The following is a 22,360-nucleotide window of genomic DNA, read 5'->3' as shown; positions in this document are numbered from 1 at the left end:
TTTTATATGTATATTTTATATATACACATATACATTTTATATCTATTTCTCTTTTGATATATTTATATATATGTTATATTTTTGAATACCATTTTGGTATTCTGCGAGTCCCTCCCTGAGCAGGATTTCCAGAGAAGCCTCAAACTGGGATTGACCCTTCATCTTCATCCCCAGTTCCATCCTCACTGACCAAATCTGGGATCTGCTCCTGGCAGGACCCTCCAGCAGCTCTGGAGAAGTGTTCCTGTCCCTGGGAGCTGCCTTGGGGACAGCAGTGTCCCCATGTCCATGTGGCTGCTGCAGGTGGGGTGGCAGGGCTCAATCCCTCCCCAGATGCCACCAGCTTCTCCTGCTGCATCCCAGGCAGGGCTTGGAGCACCTGGGACAGTGGAAAGTGTCCCTGCCATGGCAAGGGTGGCACTGGGTGACATTTAGGACTCTCCAGTCCCATTCTGGCATTCCATGAGTCCCTCACTGAGCAGGATTTCCAGGGAAGCCTCAAACTGGGATTAAAACCATTCCCATCACCTGTTCCATCCTCACTGGACAAATTTGGGATGCTCTGAAGGGATCTGCTCATGGCAGGACCCTCCAGCATCTCTGGAGAAATGTTCCTGTCCCTGGGAGCTGCCTTGGGGACAGCAGTGTCCCCTGTCCCCTGTGGGTGATACAGGTGGGGTGGCAGGACTCAATCCCTCCCCAGATGCCACCAGCTTCTCCTGCTGCATCCCAGGCAGGGCTTGGAGCACCTGGGACAGTGAAAAGTGTCCCTGCCATGGCAAGGGTGGCACTGGGTGACATTTAGGGTCCCTTCAACCCAAACCATTCCATGAGTCCCTCACTGGCCAAGATTTCCAGAGAAGCCTCAAACTGGGATTGACCCTTCATCTTCATCCCCAGTTCCATCCTCACTGGCCAAATTTGGGATCTGCTCCTGGCAGGACCCTCCAGCAGCTCTGGAGAAGTGTTCCTGTCCCTGGGAGCTGCCTTGGGGACAGCAGTGTCCCCTGTCCCCGTGGCTGCTGCAGGTGTGGTGACAAGACCCATGCCAGCTCAGGAACGAGACAAAACCCCCCCCTGATTTTTGGAGCCATCTCTTCAAAGGGACAGGGCCACCACAGAGCTGTGCTCAGGTGGCTTTTGGGGACACTGCTGTCCCCTGGGATGCTCTGGAGGGAGGTGACACCATCAGTTGTCCTTGTCCCCGTGCAGAGAGCCAGCCCACGACGTCGGACGAGACCGTGGTGGCCGGGGGCACGGTGGTGCTCAAGTGCCAGGTGGAGGATCCCGACGATTCCTCGCTGCAGTGGTCCAACCCTGCCCAGCAGACGCTGTACTTCGGGGAGAAACGAGGTAAAACCCCAAAGTTGGGGGAAAAATGAGGTGAAACCCCACAGTTTGGGGAAAATGGGGTAAAATCCCAACTGGAGGTAAAATCCGGAGCTGGGGAAAATGAGGTAAAATCCAAACGCCAGGTAAAATGCCACAGTTGGGGAGAAATGGGGTAAAATCCCAGCGCTGGGGAAAAATGAGGTAAAATCTCAAAGTTGGGGGAAATGAGGTAAAATCCCACAGTTGGGGAAAAATGAGGTGAAATCCCACAGTTGGGGAAAATGGGGTAAAATCCCATGGTTGGGGGAAAGCGAGGTAAAATCTCAAAGTCGGGGCAAATGAGGTCAAATCCCACAGTTGGGGAAAATGGGGTAAAATCCCAACTGGAGGTAAAATCCCAGAGCTGGGGAAAAACGAGGTAAAATCTCAAAGTTGGGGGAAATTAGGTAAAATCCCACAGTTGGGGAAAAATGAGGTGAAACCCCACAGTTTGGGGAAAATGGGGTAAAATCCCAACTGGAGGTAAAATCCGGAGCTGGGGAAAATGAGGTAAAATCCAAACGCCCGGTAAAACGCCACAGTTGGGGAAAAAGGAAGTAAAATGCCACAGTTGGGGAAAAATGGGGTAAAATGCCACAGTTTGGGGAAAATGGGGTAAAATCCGAACTGGAGGTAAAATCCCAGAGCTGGGGAAAAATGAGGTAAAATCTCAAAGTTGGGGCAAATGAGGTAAAATCCCAAAGTTGGGGAAAAAGGAGGTAAAACCCCAACTCAAGGTAAAACCCCACAGCTGGGGAAAAAGGAGGTAAAACCCCAAAGCTGGGAGAAATTATGTAAAACCCCAACTCCAGGTAAAACCCCACAGTTGGGGAAAAATGAAATAAAATCCCACAATTGGAGAAAATTATGTAAAACCCCAACTGGAGGTAAAACCCCACAGTTGGGTAAAACCCCAGAACTGGGGAAAAATAAGCTAGAACCCCAACTTGAGGTAAAACCCCAGAGCTGGGGCAAAAGGAGCAAAAACCCCAAAATTGGGGAAAATGAGGTCAAATCCCAACTCCAGGTAAAACCCCACAGCTGAGGGAAAAGGAGGTAAAATACCCCAGTTGGGGAAAAAGGAGGTAAAACCTCCAAGTTGGGGAAAATGAGGTAAAACCCCATAGTTGGGGAAAAAGGAACAAAAACCCCAAAGTTGGGGGAAATTAGGTCAAATCCCAACTCCAGGTAATCCCAAAGTTGGGGAAAAAGGAGGTAAAACCCCAACTCAAGGTAAAACCCCACAGCTGGGGAAAAATTAGGTAAAACCCCAAAGCTGGGAGAAATGATGTAAAACCCCAACTCCAGGTAAAACCCCACAGTTGGGGAAAAATGAAATAAAATCCCACAATTGGAGAAAATTATGTAAAACCCCAACTGGAGGTAAAACCCCACAGCTGGGTAAAACCCCAGAACTGGGGAAAAATAAGCTCGAACCCCAACTTGAGGTAAAACCCCAGAGCTGGGGTTGGTGGCACTGAGCTTGGGCACTGGGCTGAGGTTGGTGGCACTGAGCTGGGGTGGTGGCACTGGGCTGAGTTGGTGGCACTGACCCCAGTGTCCCTTTTGTCCCCAGCCCTGCGGGATAACAGGATCCAGCTGGAGAGATCCACCCCCAACGAGCTGACCATCAGCATCAGCGACGTGGTGCTGGCCGACGAGGGCGAGTACACCTGCTCCATCTTCACCATGCCCGTGAGGACAGCCAAGGCCCTGGTCACCGTGCTGGGTAGGACATGGGCACAGCCCTAAGTGTGCCACCCTGGCTGGGAGATTGCCCTTTGTGCCTAAAATCCAGGCTGTGCCACCCTTGATGAAAGATTTCTCACTGTGCTTAAAATCCAGGCTGTGCCACCTTTGCTAAAAGATTTCCTTCTTTTCCTAAAGTCCAGAACTATTCCTAAAGTCCAGACTGTCCCTGAAGTCCAGGCTGTGCCACCCTTGATGAAATATTGCCCACTGTGCCTAAAATCCAGGTTGTGCCGCCCTCGATGAAAGATTTCTAATTGTTCCTAAAATCCAGACTGTGACACCCTGGCTGAAAGATTTCTCTCTTTTCCTAAAGTCCAGAACTATTCCTAAAGTCCAGACTGTCCCTGAAGTCCAGGCTGTGCCACCCTTGATGAAAGATATCTCACTGTGCCTAAAATCCAGGCTGTGCCACCCTTGATGAAAGATTTCTCACTGTGCTTAAAATCCAGGTTGTGCCGCCCTCGATGAAAGATTTCTAATTGTTCCTAAAATCCAGACTGTGCCACCCTGGCTGAAAGATTTCCCTCTTTTCCTAAAGTCCTGGCTGTGCCACCTTTGTTAAAAGATTTCTCTTTTTTCCTAAAGTCCAGACTCTGCCACCTTTGCTAAAAGGTGTCTCACTGTCCTTAAAGTCCAGACTATGCCTGAAGTCCAGGCTGTGCCACCCTGGCTGAAAGATTTCCCTCTTTTCCTAAAGTCCAGAACTATTCCTAAAGTCCAGACTGTCCCTAAAGTCCAGGCTGTGCCAGGTTTACTGAAACAGTTCCCTCTTTTCTTAAAGTCCAGGCTGTGCCACCCTGGCTGAAATATTGCCCACTGTGCCTAAAATCCAGGCTGTGCCACCCTTGATGAAAGATTTCTCACTGTGCTTAAAATCCAGGCTGTGCCACCTTTGCTAAAAGATTTCCTTCTTTTCCTAAAGTCCAGAACTATTCCTAAAGTCCAGACTGTCCCTGAAGTCCAGGCTGTGCCACCCTAGATGAAAGATTTCTCATTGTTCCTAAAATCCAGGCTGTGCCACCCTTGATGAAAGATTTCTCATTGTTCCTAAAATCCAGGCTGTGCCACCCTTGATGAAAGATTTCCCAGTGCCAGGGGCAGGATTTGGAGTACCAGGTGCAGGATTTGGAGTGCCAGGGTAGGATTTGGCGTGCCAGAGAAGGATTTGGGATGCCAGGGGAAGGATTTGGGATGCCAGGTGCAGGATTTGGGATGCCAGGGAAGGTTTTGGAGTTCCAGGTGCAGATTTTGGAGTTCCAGGGCAGGATTTGGAGTTCCAGGGCAGGATTTGGGGTTCTAGGGGCAGGTTTTGGAGTGCCAGGGCAGGATTTGGGGTTCAAGGGCAGGATTTGGGATGCCAGGGCAGGATTTGGGATGCCAGGGGCAGGGTTTGTGCTACCAGGTGCAGGATTTGGAGTGTCAGGAGAGGGATTTGGGATACCAGGTGCAGGATTTGGAGTTCCAGGAGCAGAATTTGGGATGCCAGGGCAGGATTTGGAGTTCCAGGTGCAGATTTTGAAGTTCTAGGGCAGGATTTGGAGTTCCAGGGGCAGGATTTGGAGTTCCAGGGGCAGAAATTGGGATGCCAGGTGCAGGATTTGGAGTTCCAGGGGAAGGATTTGGATTTCCAAGTGCAGAGTTTGGAGTTCCAGGGTAGGATTTGTGCTACCAGGTGCAGGATTTGGGATGCCAGGTGCTGGATTTGGGATGCCAGGATGGGATTTGGGATACCAGTGCAGGATTTCCCTGAGGAAAGAATTCCACAATCCCCATCAGCAGCTCCCAGACCCCATCACCTGCCTCCATGTCACACCTTGCGGTGGCACTGCCAGCTCAGATTTTTGTTTTTTTTTGTCTCCTCCTCCTACAGGAATCCCCCAGAAGCCCCAAATCTTCGGCCACGAGCAGCCCATCGATGAGGAGAAGGTGGCGCGGCTCATCTGCCGCTCGTCCGGCAGCAAACCCGCGGCGCAGCTGCGCTGGAGGAAGGGCAATAGGGACATCAAGGGTGGGTGGCACCGTCTGGGGGTGGGCACAGCTTGGGGACAGCTTGGGGACACCGCACGGGGGGACAGGGTGCTGTTGGGAATGGAGGGTGGGGCTGGTTTCAGTGTGAGATGATTTGGGCAATGGCGCTGTTGGAGGTTGGGGGTGTTTGGTTATAGAGGGGTGGGAGTCAGGAGGTAATGTATAATTATATTATTATATATGTAATATATAAAATATATTTTAATAGATGTATAATGAAATGTATAATGTTATATATAACATATAAAAATATAATAGATATGTTTTAGGAGGTAATATGTAATTATAGGAGGTAATATATAATTATATTATTATATATAATATATAAAATATATTTTAATGTATGTATAATGAAATATATAATATTATATATAATGTATGAAAATATATGTATTTTAGATATATTAGATATAATATATAGTATCACTATATAATATATAGTAATGTATATAGTGATTATATTAATTATATAATATATAGTGATATATAATGATATGTAAAATATATAAATAATTATATATAGTATATAGTATATAGTATATATTAAATAGTATATATTATATATTATGCCATATAAAATCATAAAGTATAAATATATAATATACTTACATGTTATATTATGTTATATTGATTATATAATAATAATGTATAATAATATATATAATAATTATATCATCTACAATATAATTGCATATATTATATTATATTATATTATATTATATTATATTATATTATATTATATTATATTATATTATATTATATTATATTATATTATATTATATTATATTATATCATATATCATATCATATCAATGTTACATTACATTACATTATTATATATATATAATATATACTATATAATATATAACCTTCTAAACTAATACAACTTTCTAAACTAAGCTATGCTTATGATTTTTCTGCTTAATGTCTGTGTGTTTTATTTTTACAATTATAATATATACAGTTATAATACAATTATAATATGGTTTGATACAATTATAATACAGTTATAATGCACTATATTATAATACATAATTAATATGTAGTATATAATATAGTTATAATATAGTTGGTTACAATACAATTATAATGCAGTTATACTACAGTTATAATACAGTTATAGTTCAGTTATAATCCAATTATAATACAGTTATAATGCACTATATTATAATAATTAGTATGTAGTATATAATATAGTTATAATACAGTTGGTTATAATCCAATTATAATGCAGTTATACTACTGTTATAATGCAGCTATAATTCAGTTATAATGCACTATATTAGAATACATAATTAATATGTAATATATAATATAGTTATAATACAATTGGTTATAATACAATTATAATGCAGTTATGCTACAGTTATAATTCAGTTGTAATGCAATTATAATACAATTATAGTACAGTTGTAATGCACTATATTATCATATATAATTAATTTGTAATATATAATATAGTTATAATACAGTTGGGTATAATGCAGTTATAATGCAGTTATACTACAGTTATAATGCAGTTATAATTCAGTTATAATACAATTATACTACAGCTATAATGAACTACATTATAATACATAATTAATATGTAGTATATAATATAGTTATAATACAGTTGGTTGTAATACAATTATAATGCAGTTAAAATGCAGTTATACTACAGTTATAATGCAGTTATAATTCAGTTATAATACAATTATACTACAGTTATAATGCACTACATTATAATACATAATTCATATGTAGTATATAATATAGTTATAATACAGTTGGTTATAATACAATTATAATGCAGTTATAATGCAGTTATACTACAGTTATAATGCGGTTATAATTCAGTTATAATACAATTATACTACAGTTATAATACATAATTAATATGTAATATATAATATAGTTATAATACAGTTGGTTGTAATACAATTATAATGCAGTTATAATGCAATTATAATACAATTATAGTACAGTTATAATGCACTATATTATATTACACAATTAATATGTAATATATGATAGAGTTATAATACACTTGGTCATAATACAATTATAATGCAGTTATACTACAGTTATAATACAATTATAGTACAGTTATAATACAGTTATAATTTAATTATAATACAACCACCATAACATTTTTACAACGTTTACATCAATCCAACCTTCTCCTGCCGCTGCAGCTCAAACCCTTGAATGGAAATTTCTGTCTTTCCCCTTTCCCCTGCTCAGTGTGCCATCTGTCACTGTCCCCTGTCCCCACAGACTCGGGCACCGAGGTGGTGGAGGACCCCAACGGCAAGACCTTCACGGTGACCAGCAGGGTGGAGTTCCGTGTCACCAAGGAGGACAACGAGGTCGAGGTCACCTGCACCGTGGACCACGAGTCCCTGCAGAACTCAGAGAGGTCCACCACGCAGAAGCTGCAGGTCCACTGTACGTGGGGGGACGTTTGGGGTGGGGTGGAGCTTCAGGGGACACCACACAGGTGGCCTGGTGGGCTCAGGGACACGGGGACATCGTGGTCTTGTCACACGTGGGGCATGGTGACACTTCCCCTGCGTGGTGACACTTCCCCTGCGTGGTGACACGTGCTACCAGGTGCGGGATTTGGGGTTTCAGGTGCCGGATTTGGGGCACCAGGGCAGGATTTGGGATCCCAGGTGGAGGATTTGGGATCCAGGGGCTGGGTTTGGGGTGCCAGGGGAAGGTTTTGGGGTGCCAGTGCAGGATTTGGGGTGCCAGTGCAGGATTTGTGTTTCCAGGTGCAGGATTTGGGCTTCCAAGTGGATGATTTGGGATCCCTGGTGCAGGATTTGGGATGCCAGGGGCAGGATTTGGGGTTCCAGGGTGGGATTTGGGATGCCAGGAGCAGGATTTGGGGTGCCAGGGCAGGATTTGGGGTTCCAGGGTGGGATTTGGGATCCCTGGTGCAGGATTTGGGATCCCTGGTGCAGGATTTGGGGTGCCAGGAGCAGGATTTGGGATCCCAGGAGCAGGATTTGGGGTGCCAGGGCAGGATTTGGGGTGCCAGGGCAGGATTTTGGGCACCAGGAACAAGATTTGGGATGCCAGAAGCAGGATTTGGGATGCCAGGGACAGGATTTGGAGAGCCAGGAGGAGGATTTGGCATTCCAATCAGGATTTGGGGTGGCAAGGGAAGGTTTTGATGTTCCAGGTCAGGATTTGGGGACCAGGAGCAGGATTTGGGGTTCCAGGCCAGGATTTGGGGTTCCAGGTGCATGATTTGGGATTCAGGAGCAGGATTTGGGCTTCCATGCCAGGATTTCGGATCCCAGGAGCAGGATTTTGGGTTCCAGGTCAGGATTTGGGGTTCCAGGAGCAGGATTTGGGGTTCCAGGAGCAGGATTTGGGGTGCCAGGCCAGGATTTGGGGTTCCAGGTGCATGATTTGGGATTCAGGAGCAGGATTTGGGCTTCCATGCCAGGATTTCGGATCCCAGGAGCAGGATTTGGGGTTCCAGGTCAGGATTTCGGATCCCAGGAGCAGGATTTGGGGTTCCAGGTCAGGATTTGGGATTCCAGGAGCAGGATTTGGGGTGCCAGGGCAGGATTTGGGGTTCCAGTCCCTCACCCCACTGTTTCTCTCCCCCTTTTCCAGACAAACCCACGGCGAAGATCGAGCCGCACCCGCAGTACCCACGGGAGGGGGAGAAGCTGCAGCTGCAATGTGACGGGCAGGGCAACCCCATGTAAGGCCTTCCTCACCTCCCTCCTCCTCCTCAGGGCCTCCCCTGCCTCTGCCAGGTCCCACATCCCACCCCAGGAGGGGCTGGCTGGGTTTGGGGTGTCCCTGTCCTGGGGGGTTCCATGAGAGCCCCCCTGTCCTCTCCTGGAGCAGCAGATCCATCCTGGATCATCCCTAAATTAAACATTTCCCCCTTTGTGTCCTGGGACATCCTCAAGGAGCTTGATTTGGGTGGATTTAAAAGGAATAAAGTGAATTTTTATTGAAATGCCATCAAAAGCCACACCCTGGCAGTGCCCAGATGGCTCCAAGATGGAAGCAAAAGGGGGCTTGGTCACGAGATCTCACATTTTAGTTTGAGTCCAGTTTATAAGTTTTAGTCTAGTTTGTAAGTTTTAGTCCAGTTTGTAAGTTTTATTTTCATTTATTTACATATTGATAGCTTCAAAAGATGAAGTTTTATCTTCCTTGTGTGCTTCTTTTCATGTTGTTTATGATTTGGGCCTGAAGTTTGAAGAGATTGGCCTTGGGTCTCCAGCTAGAATAGGATTGTTTGATGAAAAGATCCTAATAACACTTAATATAAAGTTGAACAGAAAAACCCCAAGGAATCAGTTTATCCCATCCCTTTCGTATAGGATTTTATCTTCCTCACCCTATAAAAAGATCCCAGTGACATTAATATAAAGCTAAACAGAAAAACAGAGCAGAAAAACACAACAGAAGAACCCCAAGGAATCAGTTTATCCCATCCCTTTCCTATAGAATTTTTTCTTCCTCACCCTATAAAAAGATCCCAATAACATTAATATAAAGCTAAACAGAAAAACACAACAGAAGAACCCCAAGGTATCAGTAGAGAAAAACCCCAAGGAATCAGTTTATCCCCATCCCATTCCTTTAGGATTTTATCATCCCCACCCTGTGAAAAGATCCCAGTAACATTAATATAAAGCTGAACAGAAAAACCCCAAGGAATCAGTTTATCCCATCCCTTTCCTATAGGATTTTGTCTTCCCCACCCTGTAAAAGATCCCAGTAACATTAATATAAAACTAAACAGAAAAATAGAACAGAAAAATTTAAACACAACATAAAAACCCCAAGGTATCAGTAGAGAAAAACCCCAAGCAATCAGTTTATCCCATCCCTTTCCTATAGGATTTTGTCTTCCCCACCCTATAAAAAGATCCCAGTACAATTAATATAAAACTAAACAGAAAAACAACAACAGAAAAACCCCAAGGAATCAGTTTATGCCCATCCCATTCCTTTAGGATTTAGTCCTCCCCACCCTATAAAAAGATCCCAGTGACATTAATATAAAACTAAAGAGAAAAACAGAACAGTAAAACCCCAAGATATCAGAACAGAAAAACCCCATGGAATCAGTTTGTGCCCATCCTTTTCCTGTCGGATTTTACCTTCCCCACCCTGTGAAAAATCCTAGTAACGTTAATATAAAGCTAAACAGATAAGCAACAACAGAAAAACCGCAAGGAATCAGTTTATGCCCATCCTGTTCCTATAGGATTTAGTCTTCCCCACTCTGTGAAAAGATCCCAGTGACATTAATATAAAACTAAAGAGAAAAATAGAACAGTAAAACCCCAAGATATCAGAACAGAAAAACCCCAAGGAATCAGTTTATCCCCATCCTTTTCCTGTCGGATTTTACCTTCCCCACCCTGTGAAAAATCCTAGTAACGTTAATATAAACCTGAACAGAAGAACCCCAAGGAATCAGTTTATCCCATCCCTTTCCTATAGGATTTAGTCTTCCCCACCCTATAAAAGATCCCAGTAACATTAATATAAAACTAAACAGAAAAATAGAACAAAAAAAACTTAAACACAACATAAAAACCCCAAGGTATCAGTAGAGAAAAACCCCAAGCAATCAGTTTATCCCATCCCATTCCCATAGGATTTTATGTTCCCCACCCTGTGAAAAATCCTAATAACATTAATATAAAACTAAACAGAAAAACAACAACAGAAAAACCCCAAGGAATCAGTTTATGCCCATCCCATTCCTTTAGGATTTAGTCCTCCCCACCCTATAAAAAGATCCCAGTAACATTAATATAAAACTGAACAGAAAAACTTAAACACAACTGAAAAACCCCAAGCAATCAGTTTATCCCATCCCTTTCCTATAGGATTTTGTCTTCCCCACCCTATAAAAACATCCCAGTACCATTAATATAAAACTAAACAGAAAAACAACAACAGAAAAACCCCATGGAATCAGTTTGTGCCCATCATTTTCCTGTTGGATTTTACCTTCCCCACCCTGTGAAAAATCCTAGTAACGTTAATATAAACCTGAACAGAAGAACCCCAAGGAATCAGAACGGAAAAACCCCAAGTTCTCAGCTGAGCCCATCCCACTCCTGTAGGATTTCGTCCTCCCCACCCCATAAAAGATCCCAGGCTGCCCAGGAAGGCAGGAGCTGGGTTCCCAAGGCCCGGTTCTGTCCCCAGCCCGCAGGAATTCCTCTGGGAGAAGGAGGGCAGCGACGCCCCCCTGCAGCTGAGCTCCGACAGCGTCCTCATCTTCCCCTTCCTCAACAAGAGTGACAGTGGCACCTACGTGTGCACGGCCACCAGCTCCATGGGCAGCGTGGTGGCCAAGTACAACCTGGACGTCAGCGGTGAGTGCGGCCCTGGTGGCACCGGGGCACCTCCCCCTGGGGGCCCAGAATGTGGCACTGTGTCACCCGTGTGCCCAAAATGTGGCACTGTGTCACCCGTGTGCCCAAAAGGTGTCATTGTGTCACCCGTGTGCCCAAAATGTGGCACTGTGTCACCTGTGCATCCTGTGTGCCCAAAATGTGGCACTGTGTCACCTGTGTGCCCAAAATGTGGCACTGTGTCACCTGTGTGCCCAAAAGGTGTCATTGTGTCACCCGTGTGCCCAAAATGTGGCACTGTGTCACCCGTGTGCCCAAAAGGTGTCATTGTGTCACCCGTGTGCCCAAAATGTGGCACTGTGTCACCCGTGTGCCCAAAATGTGGCACTGTGTCACCTGTGCATCCTGTGTGCCCAAAATGTGGCACTGTGTCACCCGTGTGCCCAAAATGTGGCACTGTGTCACCTGTGTGCCCAAAAGGTGTCATTGTGTCACCTGTGCATCCTGCGTGCCCAAAATGTGGCACTGTGTCACCCGTGTGCCCAAAATGTGGCACTGTGTCACCTGTGTGCCCAAAAGGTGTCATTGTGTCACCCGTGTGCCCAAAATGTGGCACTGTGTCACCCGTGTGCCCAAAGTGTGGCACTTTGTCACCTGTGTGCCCAAAAAGCGTCACGCTGTCACCTGTGCAACCTGTGTGCCCAAAAAGCGTCACGCTGTCACCTGTGCACAAGGGGCACTGACTCCTGTGTGCCCAGAATGTGGCACTGTGTCATCTGTGTGCCCAAAAGGTGTCACACTGTCACCTGTGCATCCTGTGTGCCCAAAAAGTGTCACTCTGTCACCTGTGTATCCTGTGTGCCCAAAATGTGGCACTGTGTCACCTGTGTGCCCAAAAAGTGTCACACTGTCACCTGTGCATCCTGTGTGCCCACAAAGTGTCACTGTGTCACCCTGACACCTGTCCTGGGCTGGGAAGGGGCAGCTCCTGCTGCTCCCCACGTGCTGCGGTCCCCTGACTGTGCTCTGCTTGTCCCCATGTCCCCACGCCATGTGTCACACATGGGACAGAGCTGTGTGTGTCCCCATGTCCCCACGCCATGTGTCACACATGGGACAGAGCTGTGTGTGTCCCCATGTCCCCACGCCATGTGTCACACATGGGACAGAGCTGTGTGTGTCCCCATGTCCCCACGCCATGTGTCACACATGGGGCAGGCCTGGCATGCTCAGTGTCCCCATGTCCCCACGCCATGTGTCACACATGGGGCAGGCCTGGCATGCTCAGTGTCCCCATGTCCCCATGCCATGTGTCACACGTGGAGCAGGCCTGGCATGCTCAGTGTCCCCATGTCCCCACGCCATGTGTCACACGTGGTTCAGGGCTGTGTGTGCTGTGTGCTGCTGCCACCCCAGCTCCCTGTGCCCATCCCAGCTCCCTGTGCCCATCCCAGCCTGTGCCCACCCCAGCTCCCCATGCCCATCCCAGCTCCCCGTGCCCACCCCAGCTCCCCGTGCCCACCCCAGCTCCCCGTGCCCATCCCAGCCTGTGCCCACCCCAGCTCCCCATGCCCACCCCAGCTCCCCGTGCCCATCCCAGCTCCCCGTGCCCACCCCAGCTCCCTGTGCCCATCCCAGCCTGTGCCCACCCCAGCCTGTGCCCACCCCAGCTTCCTGTGCCCATCTCAGCTCCCTGTGCCCATCCCAGCTCCCCGTGCCCACCCCAGCTCCCCATGCCCATCCCAGCCTGTGCCCACCCCCCATGATCCCATTTCTTGCCATTTTCCCTTGGATTTGGGAAACCCAGAGGTTCCTGCTCTCCTCCCTTGCTCCAGCTCTTCCCTTTCCTGCCTCCTTCCCCTGCAGTGTGGTGGCACCTCACTGGTGGCACTTTGTCCCCTGTGTCCCCTCCCTCAGCCTGCCCAGAAGGAGCCCCCAAATGCCCAACCCTGTGCAGCCACTCCTGTGTCACCCTTGTGTGTCCCCTGTGTCCCCTGTGTGAGCACCCAGAGCTCTCTGCACCCATCCAGGAGCTCACCCTGGGTGCCTGGTGCTGTCCTTGAGAGGTGGCACCTGCTGTCCTTGAGAGGTGGCATCTGCTGTCCTTGAGAGGTGGCACCCGCTGTCCTTGAGAGGTGGCACCCACTGTCCCTTGAGAGGTGGCACCCGCTGTCCTTGAGAGGTGGCACCTGCTGTCCTTGAGAAGTGGCACCTGCTGTCCTTGAGAGGTGGCATCTGCTGTCCTTGAGAAGTGGCACCTGCTGTCCTTGAGAGGTGGCACCTGCTGTCCTTGAGAAGTGGCACCTGCTGTCCTTGAGAGGTGGCATCTGCTGTCCTTGAGAGGTGGCACCCGCTGTCCCTTGAGAGGTGGCACCTGCTGTCCTTGAGAGGTGGCACCCGCTGTCCTTGAGAGGTGGCACCTGCTGTCCTTGAGAGGTGGCACCTGCTGTCCCTTGAGAAGTGGCACCTGCTGTCCTTGAGAGGTGGCACCTGCTGTCCCTTGAGAAGTGGCACCTGCTGTCCTTGAGAGGTGGCACCTGCTGTCCTTGAGAGGTGGCACCCCCTGTCCCTTGCCCACCTGGTGGCACTGCCCCTGTCACAGCAGACACAGAGTTCCACATCCAGCCTTGGTGGAATTGTCACTTTTGTCCCTAAAGTGTCTCAGGCACTGCAGCCACCTCCAGCCTTGCCCACCTTGGTGCCAGCACCCTGTGGTCCCCAAGGACATGGCACAGGTGACACCTCATCATGGGTGACACCATGAGAGTCCCTCAAGGAATAACCAAGGTCTGGCAGGACAGGAGAAGATGGTCACAGTGTCCCAAAGGTTGGTGGCAGAAGAGGAAGGACCCATGGGATCCCTAAAGCCACTCGTGTGTCAGTCACTGGAGCCACTTCCAGCCTTGCCCACCTTGGTGCCACCCTTGCCCAGCAGAGTGCAGGTGACACCTCATCATGGGTGACACCACGAGGGTCCTTCAGCGAGTAACCAGGACAGGAGATGGTCAGGATGGTCACAGTGTCCCAGAGGTTGGTGGCAGAAGCAGAAGGACCCATGGAGTCCCTAAAGCCACTCGTGTCTCGGGCACTGCAGCCACCTCCAGCCTTGCCCACCTTGGTGCCAGCACCCTGTGGTCCCCAAAGTCATGGCACAGGTGACACCTCATCATGGGTGGCACCATGAGAGTCCCTCAGGAGGTAACCAGGACAGGAGATGGTCAAGATGGTCACAGTGTCCCAGAGGTTGGTGGCAGAAGCAGAAGGACCCTTGGGGTCCCTAAAGCCACTCGTGTCTCGGGCACTGCAGCCACCTCCAGCCTTGCCCACCTTGGTGCCACCCCTGCCCAGCACCCTGTGGTCCCCAAGGACATGGCACAGGTGACACCTCATCATGGGTGACACCATGAGAGTCCCTCAAGGAATAACCAAGGTCTGGCAGGACAGGAGATGGTCAAGATGGTCACAGTGTCCCAAAGGTTGGTGGCAGCAGCAGAGGGCTCACAGATGGACCCGCTCAGGGTCCCCTCAGGGCTCTGTCACCTCGCTGTCCCTTCGTGGCATTGATTCCTGTCCTGTGTTTTTGTTGTCCTCCCCAGATGTTCCCCAGCTCCCCACCCCACACGTTCACTCCACCCTGGGCCCTTCCCAGCCCATCTCTCATGCTTCCATGGCCTCGGCTCCATCCTTCACTCCAGCTCCCATCCAAGGTACCGTAAGCTCCTTTTCTGTCTCTTTGGCCTGGAGAAGCTCCACGGGAGGACGCTGGCCCTGCCCTGGCCTGGGGACAGCCCTGCCAGGAGGCTTCAGTCCCTCAGGTTTTCCAGGAGGAGCCCCAAGCTGTCCCTTGTCCTGTGTGTCCGTGTGCCGTGTTGTCCCTCTGTCCTGCTGCCACCCCTGTGTGTCCCTCGTCTTGTCCTTCCCAAATGTGGCTCTGTCCCCACCCTGAGCTGATGGGGCACGGCTGGCAGGAGGATTTGTCACCGTGCCACAGGGCTGGCACAGGATTCCAGCACGGGATGGAATCTTTCCACTGGATTCCACATCCAGGACAGGATTCAGGGCCACCTTTGGGGTCCTGCCGTCACCTCTCGGGTGGCCATGCCAGCCTGCATGTCCCCTCCCACCCAAACCTTCTCACCCTCCCTTTTTGGGGCCAAAACCCCATTGAGGAGGATGAGATTTCCATTTTGCTTTTTGATTTTTTAATTTCTTTTTATGGAAGATGAGATTTCCCCTTTGCTCCCCCAGTTCTCACTGCGCCAGCACCCTCAGCAGGATGGAGCTCCTGGTGGGGAGGAGCAGCATCTTCTGCTCCTCTGCAGGGTCTCAGGGTCTCCTTTTTGTGTCTCTTTTTTCCTTCCCCCTTCCTGGGCAGATGCCAGCCCGGTGCCCTCGACCTCCAGCACGTACCACGCGATGATTGGCGGCGTGGTGGCCGTCATCGTCTTCCTCCTGCTCAGCCTCCTCATCGTGCTGGGACATTACCTGATCAGGCACAAAGGTACGGCCTGGGGGGCTGCAGGTGGGGCTGGAGGAGCCCTCGGGGGTCTCGGGGCAGGGTGGGTGAAGGGAGGCAGCTCCTGGTCCTGCCCAGCATGGGAATGTCCCAGGGAATGCAGGGGGAGGCAGCTCCCATCCCATGGATCCCATTGATCCTGTCCTATGGATCCCATCTTATGGATCCCATCCCATCCCATTGATCCCATCCCATGGATCCCATTGATCCCATCCCATCCCATGCCATCCCATTGATCCCATCCCATGGATGCCATTGATCCCATCCCATGGATCCCATTGATCCCGTCCTATGGATCCCATCCCATCCCATTGATCCCATCCCATGGATCCCATTGATCCTGTCCTATGGATCCCATCTTATGGATCCCATGCCATCCCATTGATCCCATCCCATGGATGCCATTGATCCCATCCCATGGATCCCATTGATCCCATCTTATGGATCCCATCCCATCCCATTGATCCCATCCCATGGATCCCATTGATCCTGTCCTATGGATCCCATCTTATGGATCCCATCCCATCCTATGGATCCCATCTTATGGATCCCATCCCATCCCATTATTCCCATCCCATGCCATCCCATTGATCCCATCCCATGGATCCCATTGATCCTGTCCTATGGATCCCATCTTATGGATCCCATGCCATCCCATTGATCCCATCCCATGGATGCCATTGATCCCATCCCATGGATCCCATTGATCCCATCTTATGGATCCCATCCCATCCCATTGATCCCATCCCATGGATCCCATTGATCCTGTCCTATGGATCCCATCTTATGGATCCCATCCCATCCCATTGATCCCATCCCATGGATCCCATGGATCCCATCTCATCCCATGCCATCCCATTGATCCCATCCCATGCCATCCCATTGATCCCATCCCATCCCATGCCATCCCATTATTCCCATTCCATGGATCCCATTGATCCTGTCCTATGGATCCCATCTTATGGATCCCATCCCATCCTATGGATCCCATCTTATGGATCCCATCCCATCCCATTATTCCCATCCCATGCCATCCCATTGATCCCATCCCATGGATCCCATTGATCCTGTCCTATGGATTCCATCTTATGGATCCCATGCCATCCCATTGATCCCATCCCATGAATCCCATGGATCCCATCCCATCCCATGCCATCCCATTGATCCCATCCCAATGATCCCATCCCATTGATCCCCCGTTCTCCATCTCTGTCCCGGGATTGTCGCTGTCCCCATGTCCCACTCAGCTCCTCACTCTGCCTTCCTCCTCCTCCTCCTCCTCGTTTCCCTCCACCTGCCCTTTTCATGCCCAGCAGGTTTGTGCCCAGGCCCTGGGGACACGGTGACACCCCCCCAGCAGCCACCCCCTGTGGGGATGTGTGAGTAGAGCCGCCCACCCTGCTCTGGGGGCGGCCAGGAGCCCCTGCTTCTCCAGGAGGGGTTTGGGGGGGTCAGGAGCCTGACTGGCAATGGTCACTCCACAAGTGGACAATGCCCAAAAACCTGGAGCAGCCCAGTGAGTCTGCATCGCATCCCATGGATCCCATCCCGTTGATCCCATCCCATTGATCCCATCCCATTGATCCCATCCTATCCCAATGATCCCATCCCATTGATCCCATCCCATTGATCCCATCCCATCCCATCAATCCCATCCCGTCCCAATGATCCCATCCCATGGATCCCTTGGATCCCATCCCATCCCATTGGTCCCATCCCATCCCATCCCATTGATCCCATCCTATGGATTCTACCCCTTCCCATTGATCCCATCCCATCCCATCGATCCCATTGATCCCATCCCATCGATCCCATCCCATCCCATTGATCCCATCCCATCCCATCCCATGGATCCCGTCCCATCCCATTGATCCCATTGATCCCATCCTATCCCATTGTCCCCATCCCATCCCGTCCCATTGCTCCCATCCCATCCCACTGATCCCATCCCATCCCATCTCCACCCCATCTCCATCTCCATCTCCATCTCCATCTCCATCATCTCCATCCCATCAATCCCATCCCACTGATCCCATCCCATCCCATCCCATCCCATCCCATCCCATCCCATCCCATCCCATCCCATCCCATCCCATTAAACCCCTCCCACCCCGGTGCCTTTCCCATTGCACCCAACCCCAGCAGACCCTCCAGTCCCTTTGCCTCTGTGGGAGGGGTCTCTGCCCGAGCCCCCCGTGACCCCAACCCCTGTCCCCCCTTTTCCAGGGACATACCTGACCCACGAGGCCAAAGGCTCGGACGACGCTCCGGACGCCGACACCGCCATCATCAACGCCGAGGGCGGCCAGGCCGGCGGCGACGACAAGAAGGAATATTTCATCTAAAAGGGTCAGAGAGAGAGGAGAGAGAGAGAGAGAGAGAGAGAGAGAGAAAAATGGAGCCAAGAGAACCCCGATGGCAACGGCAACCAGACCACAAACCCCACAAAACCCAACAGATTTTCTCTGGCGCCCGGCGCGGGCGGACGGACGGACGGACGGACAGAGGGATGGCGGGACAGAGAGCAGGGAGAGCCACCGGCCTCGAGGCGCTGCTGACGCTTCTTGAACTTGTACAAATCCTTCACTCCAACAGCGAGAGCCCCGGCCCCGTTTGCTTGCTTGCACCTCCATCCCCACGCCCCGAACCGCACAGACCCAAAACCCGTGAGTGAGCGACTCCTTCCTTCCTTCCTTCCTTCCTTCTTCCTTTTTGGACATTTTTTGATTTTTTGGCTTTGGTTTCGTGGCTGCTCTTTGCTTCGGGCCCTTGGTTGGGGTGTTGGGCTGGGGTCGATGTAGCTCTTCCCTTTGTTTCTCTCCCTTTTTTTGGTTTCTTTGATGTCCAAGGATAAAATCCCAGCTCCGGGGGGGCGTTCCCGGGGTGAGGTTGGCATCCTGGGTGTCCCCGTGGTCGGGGGGTGACTCCAGGTGGGAGCAGAGCGAGCCCCCGCCCCGGTTTTGTCCTTGGTGGTTCTTGTGGAGCAGTGTCCATGCGGGAGCAGAGCTGTCCTCGTGCAGTCAGTGTGTGAAAGGGGGTGAAGGGCCAGGGTGGGACCCCCAGAGACACCAGGAGCCCCCAGAGCTCCCCGGTCCCACCCCAGCGGGAGGGGGGAGGGCTCAGGTTTATTTTTTTGGGGGGGGGGGGGCAAATCTAGAAGAAAAGCCCCTGATTTTTTTTTTTTTTTTTTAATTTATTTAATTTTTCTTAAATTCTCTGATTGGAAATGCCAATTTGAACCATCTATTGAGATGTTCAGTGCAGGAAGCAGCGCCCCTGGGGCTGGGGCTGCTTCCCTGGGACCCCCAGAGCAGAGCTGGGGTCTCTCTCTGCCCCCCACTTCCCTCCCCAGCCCCTTCCCAGGGCAGGGATGAGCTTGGAAAGGGCTGATTTTCTTCTTGGCTCTGAGAATCCCAACCACAACACCTGGATTTGGGGTCTGGGGAGTTGTTTGGGGTCACCACAGAGGCTTTGGGAGGGGGGTTCACCCTTCCCCCTTGCTCTTCCTCCTGCCTCTTTCACCTTCACTTCCAAGACAAAACCAAACACCTTTGCCCACCTCTCCAGCTCAGCCCCCCCCAAACTGGGCACCCCCAGGATGGGGCTGCACCCCCTTGGCATCCTTGGGGCACCGCCAGCCTTGGCATGAGGTGTTGTGGGATCCCACGTGCCAGTCTGGGCACAAGGGAGTGGCAGGAGATGCCCTTGGGCCTGGAACCCCGTGGATTTGGGGTCGTCTGGAGGAGAGGAACCTCCAGAGGGGTCCCTCACCTGGGAGGTCACCCCATGGATTCTGGGAGGGGTAACAACACCTGGGAGGTCACCCCATGGATTTTGGGAGGTGTAACCTCACCTGGGAGGTCACCCCATGGATTTTGGGAGGGGTAACAACACCTGGGAGGTCACCCCATGGACTTGGGGCCGTCTGGAGGATGAGGAGACCCTTGGAGAGGTGGCAACCTTACCTGGGGAGTCACCCCATGGATTTTGGGAGGGGTAACCTCACCTGGGAGGTCACCCCATGGATTTTGGGAGGGGTAACCTCACCTGGGAGGTCACCCCATGGATTTTGGGAGGGGTAACAACACCTGGGAGGTCACCCCATGGACTTGGGGTCATCTGGAGGAGAAGGAGCCCTTGAAGAAATGGGTAACCTTAGCTGGGAGGTCTCCTTGTGGATTTGGGGTTGTCTGGAGAGGAGGAACCCTTTGGGATGGGGATAACCCCATCTGGGAGGTCACCTCAAGGATTTGGGGTCGTCTGGAGGAGAAGGAACCCTTGAAGAAATGGGTAACCTCACCTGGGAGGTCTCCCCATGGATTTTGGGAGGTGTAACAACACCTGGGAGGTCTCTCCATGGATTTGGGGTCATCTGGAGGATGAGGAGACCCTTGGAGAGGTGGCAACCTTACCTGGGGAGTCACCCCATGGATTTTGGGATGGGTAGCCTCACCTGGGAGGTCACCTCGTGGATTTGGGGCTGTCTGGAGGAGAAGGAACCCTTTAAGAAATGGGAAAACTTACCTGGGAAGTCTCCTCATGGATTTTATGAGGTGTAACCTCACCTGGGAGGTCTCCCCGTGGATTTGGGGTTGTCTGGAGAAGAGGAACCCTTTGTGATGGGAGTAACCTCACCTGGGAGGTCACCTCAAGGATTTGGGGCCATCTGGAGGATGAGGAGACCCTTGGAGAAGTGGTAACTTCACCTGGGAGGCGCCTCCATGGATTTGGGGTCATCTGGACAAGAGGAACCCATTGGGATGGGGGTAACCCCATCTGGGAGGTCACCTCATGGATTTGGGGTCATCTGGAGGAGAAGGAACCCTTTTAGAAATGGGTAACCTCACCTTGGGAGGTCTCCTTGTGGATTTGGGGTCGTTTGGAGGGGAGGAACCCTTTGGGATGGGGGTAACCTCACCTGGGAGGTCACCTCAAGGATTTTGGGAGGTGTAACCTCACCTGGGAGGTCACCTCAAGGATTTTGGGAGGTGTAACCTCACCTGGGAGGTCACCTCAAGGATTTGGGGTCATCTGGACAAGAGGGAGCCCTTTGGGAGATGGGTGACCTCACCTTGGGAGCTGCAGGAAGAATTTCACCACCTCTTCCACACCAAACCCTGGCCACCACCTGTGCCACCTGTGCCACCTTTGGGGACACCGGTGGGGCTCAGGTGAGGCAGAGGAGGCCCAGCTCGGTGCCACACAGAGGTGACAGCGAGGGTTGTGACACTGTGGGGACGCTGCAGAGGTGACCACCATGGCTCAGCTGTGTCAGGAGCACTGGGAAGGAGCAGGACACGGAGTTTTTGGGGTGTTTTGGGTGTTTTTGAGGTGTTTTGGGTGGCTTTGAGGTGTTTTGGGTGGTTTTGGTGGTTTTGAGGTGGTTTTGGCGTTTCTGAGATGGTTTTGAGGTGATTTTGGTGGTCCTGAAGTGGTTTTGAGGCGGTTTTGACATGGTTTTGGTGGTTCTGGTGGGTCTGAGGTGGTTTTGGTGTTTCTGAGATGGCTTTGAGGTGATTTTGGTGGCGCTGAAGTGGCTTTGAGGTGGTTTTGGAGATTTTGAGGTGGCTTTGGTGGTTTTGACGTGGTTTAGGTGGTTTTGAGGTGCTTTTGAGGTGCTTTTGGTTGTTTTGAGGTGGTTTTGCTGGTTTTGAGGTGGTTTCCACATGGTTTTGGTGGTTTTGACATGATTTTGAGGTGGTTTTGAGGTGTTTTTGGTCGTTTTGAGGTGTTTTTTGAGGTTCCACCTGCCGTGGGGCGTGGCAGGGACCTGTGGAGGCGTCACCTGGCCCCAGGTGTCACCTGGAAGGAGCCGCTGAGGGTCAGAGATTCCATCCGAGGCCACTTCTGGCAATGAGAACCAAAGGGTTTGGTGGGGACGGGAGCAGTGGGGGAGAAGATTTGTGTCACACCCGGGCGGTGACGGTGACACCAGCGCGGCCCTGGCGTGACGGGGAGGATTCCGGGCGGAAGCTGTGACAGGGGCCACACCACGGTGACACAACGAGTGACCAAAAACGACCCTTTTGGGGTCACTTTGTGGAGTCCTTGGGGGTGACAAACACCCCGATGTCACACAGGGATGGACAGGGGAGGTGGCAGGGTCGGCGTGTCACCATGTCCAGGCCACCACCCCGTCCTTGGGGGGGTCCCGTTGGTGGCCCCACATCCACCCATTCATGGGGTATTGGGGCACGAGGAGGATTTGGGGACCCCCTTGGAGGCTTCCTGGCCGGCACTGAACTCTCAATAGACACGAAAGCCATATTTTGGGGGGCTCTGGAGAGGCCAGGGTGGGGGGCAGAGGCTGGGCTGTGTTGTTGTGCTGTGGTTTTGTTTTGTTTTTTTTTTTTTCC

The 22,360-nt window shown here is 50.7% G+C and overlaps 1 protein-coding gene across 2 annotated transcripts in view; it reads left to right on the top strand.

Annotated features, from left to right (window-relative positions):
• CADM3 (cell adhesion molecule 3) overlaps nucleotides 1-22,360 on the top strand; it is a 37,687-nt gene extending 15,327 nt beyond the window's left edge. The window contains exons 2-11 of one of the 2 annotated variants that reach the window (XR_009420111.1): nucleotides 1,213-1,353; nucleotides 2,948-3,100; nucleotides 4,994-5,131; nucleotides 7,410-7,580; nucleotides 8,766-8,856; nucleotides 11,340-11,509; nucleotides 15,864-15,989; nucleotides 18,231-19,782; nucleotides 19,824-19,864; nucleotides 20,018-22,360. Coding sequence is in view for 1 of the 2 variants with exons in the window: in XM_059490148.1 (XP_059346131.1) it covers nucleotides 1,213-1,353; nucleotides 2,948-3,100; nucleotides 4,994-5,131; nucleotides 7,410-7,580; nucleotides 8,766-8,856; nucleotides 11,340-11,509; nucleotides 15,864-15,989; nucleotides 18,231-18,349 (1,109 nt within the window). In the remaining variant the exon portion in view is untranslated. Of the gene's footprint in view, nucleotides 1-1,212; nucleotides 1,354-2,947; nucleotides 3,101-4,993; nucleotides 5,132-7,409; nucleotides 7,581-8,765; nucleotides 8,857-11,339; nucleotides 11,510-15,863; nucleotides 15,990-18,230 lie in introns of both variants that reach the window. The other variant, XM_059490148.1, reaches the window with a different exon arrangement.

Source organism: Ammospiza nelsoni, chromosome 28, assembly GCF_027579445.1.
Source record: "Ammospiza nelsoni isolate bAmmNel1 chromosome 28, bAmmNel1.pri, whole genome shotgun sequence".
NCBI classification, from domain to species: Eukaryota; Metazoa; Chordata; class Aves; order Passeriformes; family Passerellidae; genus Ammospiza; species Ammospiza nelsoni.
This window is presented reverse-complemented; position numbering and strand designations above follow the sequence as displayed.